Source organism: Cannabis sativa, unplaced genomic scaffold (assembly GCF_029168945.1).
Source record: "Cannabis sativa cultivar Pink pepper isolate KNU-18-1 unplaced genomic scaffold, ASM2916894v1 Contig4, whole genome shotgun sequence".
Classification (NCBI taxonomy): Eukaryota; Viridiplantae; Streptophyta; class Magnoliopsida; order Rosales; family Cannabaceae; genus Cannabis; species Cannabis sativa.
The window spans coordinates 2125689-2136129 of NW_026870040.1; the positions used below are offsets into that span (position 1 = coordinate 2125689).

Sequence of the window (10441 nt, forward strand, 5' to 3'; positions counted from 1 at the left end):
CCACTGCAAAATATTTTAATCTGCATTTTTTTACATTGTAATTCGGTGTTGGTAGTTTGTACCGTGTAAGCGGTTTGATCAACACCCTACTACCACTTCTCTTATATTTTTTTAAAATTCCATAAAGTTCCGAGAATTCCTCAAGAAACTATTGTACATAACATTGTAATGGTTATGCTTATCATGACTCTTTCTTCGTGTTTTAAAGTTAAACAAATAAAATTCACGCTTCGGGTGGATAATTCTTACCAGTACACCACTTATTATTATTTTGTTTTTAAAAAAATAAAAACATAATTGACAGACCTTTAATTAGGAGTACTTTGTTTGTTTATCAATATTCTGTTATGTACAAAAACATCTAAAATCACACTTCTATTTTATTAAGTGTTTTTTTTATTATTATTTATACGGATATTCTTTGTTCAGTTTTTTTACTTACATTTTTTTGAAAAACATTATTTTCATATTGCCAAAAAAAAAAAAATAAATAAATATTCCGTGAAATTGTTAAGAATATTGTAAATCCACATTTTTATAAATATTTTATCGTTTTGGTATTTCTAAAATAATTCTTTTTGTTTTTGTTTGGTGCTAGTGTAACACTCGAAGCCTCACTTGTATTCTAGTTCCAAGGAAAGAAAAGCCCAAAACAAGAATCTTGGAGGCTCAAGCCCACATAATTAAGGTCGACGAAGGTAGAGCACAAGACAGGACCACATCAGAAGGATAAAGAGGTCCACGTGGCGAAAGGTGGGTAATCCTGTCAGCAACAAAACTCAAAAGCCTGCTTTACCTTCCCTTCCCTTGTGCTAATAATAATAATCTATCATGAGTAGCTTTTTCATCCGCAACACCACCTCTACCGCCCTCCTCGGCGGCGCCCCACTACATCACCAACAGCCTAAAATCCCACCGATCCGGGCCAGCTCAGAAAAAAAAACGACATGTCGTCGAAGCATCGTGACCACATTCTTAGCAGCGTCGTTGGGCATGGGACTGAGTTCCGCGGCTACGACACCAATGGCAGTGGCCCAAAATTGGGGGACCCGTTCGTTCATTAAGGAACGATTCTTCGAGCCCGGGTTGTCTCCGGAGGACGCGGTGGCTAGAATCAGACAGACGGCGGAGGGGCTCCGGAGCATAAGGGAGATGCTGGAGAACATGTCGTGGAGGTATGTTCTGTTCTACATTCGGCTTAAAACGGCGTATCTTAATCAGGATCTCAAGAACGCCATGACTATTTTGCCCCAAGCTCGCCTCAAGGATTATGTCAAGGCCGCTAATGAATTGGTTGATAACATGTCCGAGGTATTACTCATATATCTCCTTAATAATTAATTATAACTCTGTTTGTTTAAATCTTTAATTTCATAGGACTAACTAACTTTAAAATTTTGGTTTGATGGGATTGTGATTTTGGTTATTATTATTTTTTGAAAGAGCATTATTTCATTGGTTTTACTGATTATTTGACTAGATGTATGAGATTGTGATTTTTAGCGATTTATTTTTTTATGAGATTGCATTTCTTTCCTTTTTCTTTTCCTCTAATAATTTGTTATTTTCTTTGTTTGGTTTTTAAAGCTGGACCATTTCGTACGGACGCCAAAGATTTATGAGTCATACCTTTACTACGAGAAGACCTTGAAATCAATAGACGATGTTGTGGCATTACTATAGCTAATTAGCCATGTATACGGAACTCTACTCCTGTATATGTTTTTACACTTCTCTTACTTCTATATTAATTTTCCGAAGCATTTATCCCTCTTCATTCTTCTATAGCCTATCTTATTATAGTTTTTAATTATAATGCATATTAGATAGCAAATTTGAGAACTTATATAATTGATGATAAGGTAAAGACCACATTCCATATTTCCATGTTTGACAAATTACATCAGTACGTACGCTCGATTCCATCTCTTTTGTGAATCTTATTTTTTGCCATTAAAGCAAATTAAATAACAAACAGAGATTTGTAATGATTAAATAATTAGGTAGGTAGCTAGCGTCGAGAGATGACAAGTGAAGACAAGATGATTAGGATGATGAAGAGAACTATGGCAAGGTAAGAACCAATGAGAGAACCCGAAACGCGTTGACAGAAGCTATTGAATTGTCTGCAAATCGGAAACCAGTTAGCAATTGTGTTCCCATCGTGTGCTAAGCTCACTATAGCTGTCGCAGCTGAAGCTCCACCCATTAATACACCCATTATTACCTGTTTCATCACAATATAACTTCAAATTAATTAATTAATGTATATATATAATACTATATTATAATTATTTACCATCCACGATCAATATCATTCTTCTTACCAAGTCGAATACAATCAAGACGATTCTACTATTTATGGCTTTATATTTGACGATGTGTAGGAAAGAGATAGTGAGTGAGAGAAGAAGATATCCGAACGCAATAGAATTCGCAATCACAAAAAACCTACGAATTGCATCAATTCCAACATAGAAACGTCAACATTAATAATAGATCAACTAAAACATTGTACTAAACATTATATATTATAGTTAAAAAATAAAAATGTATATATTAAGAACGATGATATGTATGTATGTATGTAATGACGCACGTAAATGTGGGAAGGTCTTTATAAACGGCCTTGAATCGAACGAAGCGAGTAACAAAAGGAAGTGTTTGTTTGGTGGTTCCCATGGCAATGGCACTTGCTAGGGTTCCAAGGGCTGCAAGTACTCTCAGAATGAAATCTAGTATCGATAGCCCCCGGCTTACACTTCGCCTCGTGGTTGACTCTATTGACACCTTGCCGGTTTCCACTTCTTGATCAACTACTTGAGCTGCCTTCATGATTTTCTCTAAAAAAATATTTATAAAATTGGATATAAACTGTTTTTGTTCTAGCTTATTGTTTTACACTTAATTATGAAGATTGATTTAGATTAATGTATGCATTTATACAATTTTTCGGGGACCGATTAATTAATAAGTATCAAAATTATTTAGTTATATCAAATATAAAATGTTCGACCAGTAAGAAGCCTTCTAAGTGGAGAGGTTGATTTCGCCAAGCTTTCAAGTGTGTGTGTGTGTTTTTTTGTCTAATGATGGTGACATTTGTCATATATTAATTATTGGTGTGGCGTCACATATGGATACACTATATTTAATTATCTATATAGTAATCATTGTACATATCAGTAGAGTACGACTCCTAATCTATAACTGGTTAAGACCTCGAATCATGGGATGGAACATTTACTTATTTTTACACATGCATACTGAGTATATACTCTATATTATTAAACATCTCGATCGTGTGTATTGTATAAAAATAGCTAAGCTTTGTTCCAACTCCACTAAAATTTAAAAATTATATCCAGGGAGAGACAGAATGCCTATAAAGTGTAAAAAAATAATTTGAGGAGGTCACTAAATAAAATTTTAATAAAAAATAAAAATAAAAATTACAAAATCATAACTGAAAAATTAAAACATATATATATTTGGGGGCATAATTTGTATATATTCATTTGTCCGTTTAGAAGCGTCACATAGGTTTATGATTAAATTATTTAATTCTCTCTCACAAATAAATATATACAAGGACTAAACGGTAATAATTGCATTAATATTACCACGTACCGGGGTCGACGAGTCCTAGGATTTCTCTGCGAGGCGGCTATGTATTAGTCCCATTCTTGTAAGGGTCACTACAACAAATATACTTATTAGGAGCCACTAATTTTGGGACGACATAATGTCACCTCTAATAATATGGGTATTAGGGACGACTTTGATTTGTCGCCCCTTATGTAATCTGATTTTTTTTTTTTAATTTGTAAAGCGTATGTCGCCCCTAAAACTTGTAGAGGCGACAAAATAAAGTATAAGGGGCGACATCAAAAGTTAAAAATAGTAGCGTTGATTATGGACGGGATTTGTCCTGCTCATAACATAGTCTGAAAAGCTGTCAGATTTCCCTTTTAGAAGCGACTTTTAGGGGCCACATATATCGCTCCTAATACTCAATAAATTAAAGCCACCTGATTCCCCCTCTTCTTCATTTTGCCTCTTATATTTTTTTTGAAAACAATAAAAGCTTTATCAAATCAAATCTTCCAAAACAATAGAACAATAAAAAGTGGGTAAACAGTTCCCACTAAGAACACGATCAGCCTCGTGAAGAGAAGCCCGCGCCAAAGCATGGGCAAGACCATTAGCAGACCGTTTAACAAAACAACAATCAACATTAGATAAAGAGGTTAACAAACCTCTACAATCTTGTAAAACAAAGCCATAAGGAGAAGCTAAAGTTTTAGCATTCTTGATATCATTAATAAGCGTAAGCAGTCGGACTCAATTATGACATGGTGCCAATCATTCCTCTTTATCCAACTTAGAGCTTCCTTCATTCCCATTGCTTCCACCATTAGTGGACTCCACACACCTTGCTTACACATTTGAACCGCTTCAATAACATTGCTAGAGCTATTTCTTGCTACAAAACCAAATCCGAAACAGGCCTCATTTGAGAAGATGGCACCATCCACATTAACTTTGATGAAAGGGTCAATCAGCTTAATCCAGTGCTCAATAAATCTTCCTTGCTGACCGTGACCAATAGGAGATATGTAGGAGTTTTTTTGAGCATTATTCCAAGACACAAAGTTAAGAGATGCTTTTGATACCACTTCCTCAATAGAAGATTGTTTGGAGTTCCATACCTTGTTGTTCCGATTACTCGAAATAGACCAACATAGCATAGCAGTGCCAAGTTGTTCATCCTTGTTCCACAGCTTTAAACCTTCATCAAACCAGCCCGCGAAGCTTGTTGCAGGTGAGGGGAAACGGGATATAGCAGTAGCCTGCCAGCAGTTGTGAGAGAAAGGACAATCAACAAGAATATGCAATATGGTTTCGACAACACCTTGGCATATTGGACAATTGACATTAAGGGGGACTTTTTTTAAGGACAGCTGAAAACAAGTGGGGAGGCAGTTGGAACACGCACGCCAGAGGAGATTTTTAACTTTTGGGGGTACTTTTAGTTGCCAAAGACAACGCCAGAAACCCGAGTTATCAGGTTGATCATTCGACGCTTTGTTGTCTTGAATCATCTGGTATGCACTTCTAACGGTGAACAGACCCGTGTGCTCCTTACACTAGTACCATTTATCTTCATTAACAGAATGACTTAAAGGAATGGACTTGACCAGGTTGTAGTCTCTTGCTGAAAGGACATCATTGAGTATCTCATCATCCATTTCTTTTGTTGAAATCTTTAACAGAGCTGCAACATTCTGATTATGAAGTGTCGGATGGGAAGACTCAATATAAGGGTGTTGCTCATCACTAAGCCAAGGATCTTTCAATATGCTTGTAGTTAGACCCGATCCAATACACCTTTGAATACCCTGTTTAACAACTGCTTGAGCTTCATGAATGCTTCGCCAAACATAGCTTGGATTGCTACCAATTTCGGCTGAGAGATAATTCCCCATGGGATAATATCTTGCTTTAAAGATTCTTCCAACCAAACTATCCTCTTTCTCAAGTAACCGCCAACCTTACTTGGCAAGAAGAGTAACGTTAAAATCTCTGAGGCATCTAAAACCCATGCCTCCTTCTTCTTTTCCACGCCCCAATCTTTTCCAACTCATCCAGTAAATTCCATTATCTTGATTCGCCTTAGATCTCACCAGAATTTACTCATCATGCATTCAATGTCCTTACAAATCTCATCTGTTAATAGGAAAACATTCATAGCATATGAAGGCAGCGACTGAAGCACAGATTTAATTAAGACTTCTTTTCCTGCACGAGACAAGAACTTATTATCCCAGCTTTGTATTCTTTGCCGAACCTTGTCCTTAAGATATCTGAGAACCGCATTCTTGTTCATGTTCATAAAACTTGGGAGGCCTAAGCATTTGCTATTTTCACTAGCAGGCTGAATTCCCATTTTTGAACAAATAAGAGTTTTTGTTTGACTTGTTGTGTTGGTTGAAAAGAACACAGAAGACTTGGCATATTTAACTTGTTAACCCGTTGCTTTCTCAAACAAAGCCAAGATCCGAAACACTTCATTAGCTTCTCTATCAGTTGCCTTGCAATAAATGTAACTGTCATCAGCGAACAACAAATGAGAGATCACAGGAGCTCTATTGGCTACTCTACACCCATGCAAACACTTTGTTGCTTCAAATCTTCGAATCATAGCAGATAAACCTTTGGCACAGATCAAGAACAAATAAGGTGAGATTGGATCACCTTGTCGAATCCCCCTAGAAGGCACAATCGGACCCAGATTAAAGCCACCACTCACCACATTGTAACGCACCGTTGTCAAGCATTGCTGAATGAGCAAGATCCACATGTTGTCAAAGCCCATCTTAGCCATAATGGCAAAGAGGAAAGACCACTCCACCCGATCATAGGCTTTACTTAAGTCCAGTTTTAAAGCCATATACCCATCACGACCCGTTTGTTTTTGCTTCAAGTAATGTAGCACTTCAAAGGCAATCATAATGTTGTCTGTGATCAATCTCCCCGGGATAAAAGCACTTTGATTCATTGATATCCCTTGATCAAGCAGATGTTTCATGCGATTAGCGAGAACTTTCGTCATAATTTTGGAGAGCACATTGCAAAGTGATATTGGCCGTAAATCACTCACACGGTCTGGGTTTTTCTTCTTAGGAATAAGCACCACGTTTGTATCATTTAGTCCCATAGGCATCAACCTAGAATGAAAGAATTGTTGAACCGAGACTACGACATCTTGCCCCACGATGTGCCAATACTTTTGATAGAATGTTGGGTTCAAACCATCCGGACCTGGTGACTTATCAGGATGCATTTGAAACAACGCCTTCTTCACTTCACTTTCCGAAATCGGTCTAAGAAGCTCTTCATTTTGATGGGTCGTTATCAAAGAATCCACACATTGTAAAACATCATTCCAATCAGCCGAACCCGCCAGAAAAAGCTCCTCAAAATACTTTGTCATAACATTAGCAAGTCCATTATCCCATGAGACCAACAAACAATTTTCATCCCCCAAGCTAGAGATTTGATTATTTCATCTACGCTTATTAGCGGAGGCATGAAAATACTTACTATTCTTATCACCCACTTGCAACCATAATTGTTTCGAACGCTGCCTCCAGAAGATTTCTTTTTGATGAAGAATATCGAACAATTTTTGCCTTGTTTCCATGAATAGGCAGATGCCCTCCGAATCTCTTCTTTTTTTCAACAATCTAAGCTTTTTGTTGCAGTCTTTTAATTGAGCAGAGATGTTTCTCCCACACCAGTGTTACCCCAAGCAAGAAGAGCTTCACCACAGTTTTTTATCTTACTTTCGATATCAGCATTCACACCATCCCCCCAATTCTCCCTAATAATCTGCTCACAATCAGGATTTCCTAACCAGAAGTTCTCAAAACGGAATGGTTTCAGAGCAGTACCAGAATTTTGAGGCTGAAAATCCAATAGTAACGGGGAGTGATCCGAAGTAGACAATTCAAGATTATGCGAAAGAGCCATAGGGAAAAGTTCTAACCAGTTTTGAGACACAATTGCCCTGTCGAGTTGAGCTTCAATCCAGTGAGTAGTGCCTCGACTTTTCTCCCATGTAAAAGGATGCCCCCGAATCTCCATATCACAAAAGTTACATGCATGATGGGTTTCCTGGAAACCATCAATGAGCCACGAGGGGTGTGGCCTTCCACCTTTTTTATCTTCTTGACTCAATACATTGTTAAAATCCCCTATAAGAACCCACGGGTCAGGGGATTCTTCTTTGAGAGTTTGAATTAGATTCCATCTAAGTCTCCTTTGACTTTGGTTCGGTTCACCATAGATGCCCGACAGTCTAAAATCTGGTGTACCACTGGTAGAAACAACACAATCTATATGATTTTTGGAAAAAATATTTACTTTAACATCATTGCTATTTTGCCAAAGTAAAGAGAGCCCACAACTTCTTCCTTGGGCTTCAACAACATAACAACCCTCAAAGCCCATTTGTCTACTTACCATCTCCACTTTCTTTTTATCACACAAAGTTTCACAAAGAAAAACAATCATAGGCTTATTTCAACCCACAAGGTCTTTTAGGAACTAAATAGTCCGTGGCGGCCTAAGCCCAAGGCAGTTCCAACTCAAGATGATCATAATGATTGGCAAGCCCCATTGCCAAGGCCCACCTTTGTAGAGTTTTTTGAAAGCCCATTATTAACCTGACCCATAATCAAATTTCCATCATAGACACTACCAGCCACACTTTCTCTTTTCTTGATCCAATACAATCAATGCAGCATTATTCTCTCCATCTAATATTCCATCATCATCAATCTCTTTAACTCCACCATTCTGATTTTGTCCAGAAGTCAGCCCCCCTGGCGATCCTTCCTCACGCCCAACTTGCATCATTATGGCAGGGATATCATTTTGGCTAGAGTGATTTGTGGCGAGATTGTTGGAGTGTGAAGTTTCCATATTTTTTGCTGAAGGTTGACCGTGTTCTTCCCCTGCTCCGATGTTGACTGACTCTGGCTGCCACCCCTTCGTTCTCAGCCACCTTAAACCAATATTTGGTTATGTTTTTGGAATTTAGCCCGCGTAAAAAAATCCCCATACGGTTTGATAATGGTCTCAATAGGTTCATGATAAAGTCTTCTACAAAACTTCTCTGAATGCCAATCAAACCACAAATGTAACAAAAAGTTGGCACCCTTTCGTATTTGAACGACACCCAAAATACCGAACCATCAGTCTTAGTGCATTGGAACCTTCGACGTAATGGTTTTTCAATGTTAAAGGTGACTCTCACCTGAAGGTAATCCCTCCAAACTCCTAAAAAAAATTTTGGATTCATTTCAACAAAAGAACCCAGGATATTACCTATGTTTTCCACAAAACTAGATGTCATGCATCCCGGCCTAACATCCTAGATTTGCACCCACATATGAAGCTTGTTTAGCGTCCGACTTCGTGGCTCCACCCCTTCTCCCAGCCGTTCAAAGATTAACTGCATCCGATTAAATGTCCAAGGGCTCCCTTCCACTACCCTTTGAATATCTACTTCATGGTAGAATTGAAATAGATAAAGATTAGGCTGTAGAAGTTAGACAAACATGCCCATTTTAGGTTGCCATAAGGCAGCCAGATTGTTCTGTATAATCTCAAAGTCAATTGTTCGAGATGATAAGAATTTACCCACCAAACACCATCTCGGATCAATGCCATCATCCTCATCCGATCCTTCAACTCTAATACCCCCATCATTCTCATCTTCCACTAGTAATCTGAATGTTTCTTCTTCAACCTCCCTAGAACTCCAACTACAAGACGCCATTCTAGCAACACAGAAATCGAATTGAACAATAACGAATAACCTTTTTGGAACCGATCAAGAAAACCAATCAAAAAACTAGAGAAAACACCATGTCAAAAGACAAGACCTTAATTTTTATAGAAATATTTTTAACAACACCGTTATGTTTTTCTTTATTTCAAGTGATAGTGAAAATAACTACTTATTTATGAACAACAAAAGAAAGAGAGAAATTCTATTCTCGTTAATAGTCACCATTTTGCCTCTTATATTTCATTTCTAAAAAAATGAAAAACCAACATTTCAGAAAAATCCACTCGTCTTCCCCTTCCTTTTCATCTTCACCACCATGTTGTCGTCCCCGCACCACTGTGCGGTCGTCCCCGCACCACCGTACCGTCGTCCCCGCACCACCATGTTACTCTTCTTCTTCCTTTTCATCTTCACCATTAAAAAATGTATGTTTTTTTAATATTTTTATTGGTTTAGATTAAGTTATTTTTATGTTTATTAGTTTAGATGATGAATTTATATTATTAGTTTGGGTAAAATTAATGATGCTTAGAAAGTGTTTAATGAAATGTGTCTTGAAAATATAAAGTTGTATGTGATTGTTTGTGCAAAATTTTATTTATTTATATAATTATATGTGTGTATGTATATATATATGTTTGTGTGTATGAGTATATATATATATGTATGAGTATATATAAAGATATGTATTATGAATATATATATTTATATGTAAATTTAGGTTATTAAAATTATTAGAATTAGTTCATTTAAAAAAAAAAAACTATTAAAATTAATAGTTAGATTAGATTTAAATTTGTGTGTGTTTGTTTTTTATTTTTTTTTGGTTAAATTTTTTTGAAATTGAATAATATTGTAAAATTAGTTTATGTTAATTTGGGAGAAATCTAATTTAGAGTAGAGATATTGTGGGATTTCATACAAAAATATGTATATATGAATATGTATATTTGTATAAAAAATATATATTTTTTTTGTTTGAGTATATATATGAATATGTATATGTTGTTTGTGTTAGTATATATTTATGTTTATTTATATAAATATATATATTTTTGTGTATATATATATATATGAATA

General features: G+C 36.5%; 2 protein-coding genes across 2 annotated transcripts; one reads left to right on the top strand and one right to left on the bottom strand.

Moving 5' to 3' along the window:
- Positions 1-754: 754 nt before the first annotated feature.
- LOC115701578 (photosynthetic NDH subunit of lumenal location 2, chloroplastic) lies at positions 755-1777 on the top strand. Its single transcript, XM_030629397.2, has 2 exons — positions 755-1311; positions 1588-1777. The coding sequence occupies exons 1-2, from the start codon at positions 832-834 to the stop codon at positions 1681-1683; spliced, it is 576 nt and encodes a 191-aa protein (XP_030485257.2). The 5' UTR covers positions 755-831; the 3' UTR covers positions 1684-1777.
- Positions 1778-1851: 74 nt separating this feature from the next.
- On the bottom strand, positions 1852-2966 carry LOC115701579 (casparian strip membrane protein 1). The gene is made up of 3 exons (XM_030629398.2): positions 2600-2966; positions 2328-2451; positions 1852-2227 (listed from the first exon to the last, which is right to left on the bottom strand). The coding sequence occupies exons 1-3, from the start codon at positions 2833-2835 to the stop codon at positions 2012-2014; spliced, it is 576 nt and encodes a 191-aa protein (XP_030485258.1). The 5' UTR covers positions 2836-2966; the 3' UTR covers positions 1852-2011.
- Between the last annotated feature and the right edge of the window lie 7475 nt (positions 2967-10441).

Coding starts and splice junctions, on each gene's coding strand:
- LOC115701579 (XM_030629398.2), bottom strand. CDS start 2,835: ATGAAGGCAGCTCAAGTAGTTGATCAAGAAGTGGAAACCGGCAAGGTG. Junction 2,452..2,599: donor AAAGACCTTCCCACATTTAC/GTGCGTCATTAC, acceptor TGCAATTCGTAG/GTTTTTTGTGATTGCGAATT. Junction 2,228..2,327: donor TCTTGATTGTATTCGACTTG/GTAAGAAGAATG, acceptor GTGATGAAACAG/GTAATAATGGGTGTATTAAT.
- LOC115701578 (XM_030629397.2), top strand. CDS start 832: ATGAGTAGCTTTTTCATCCGCAACACCACCTCTACCGCCCTCCTCGGC. Junction 1,312..1,587: donor TGGTTGATAACATGTCCGAG/GTATTACTCATA, acceptor TGGTTTTTAAAG/CTGGACCATTTCGTACGGAC.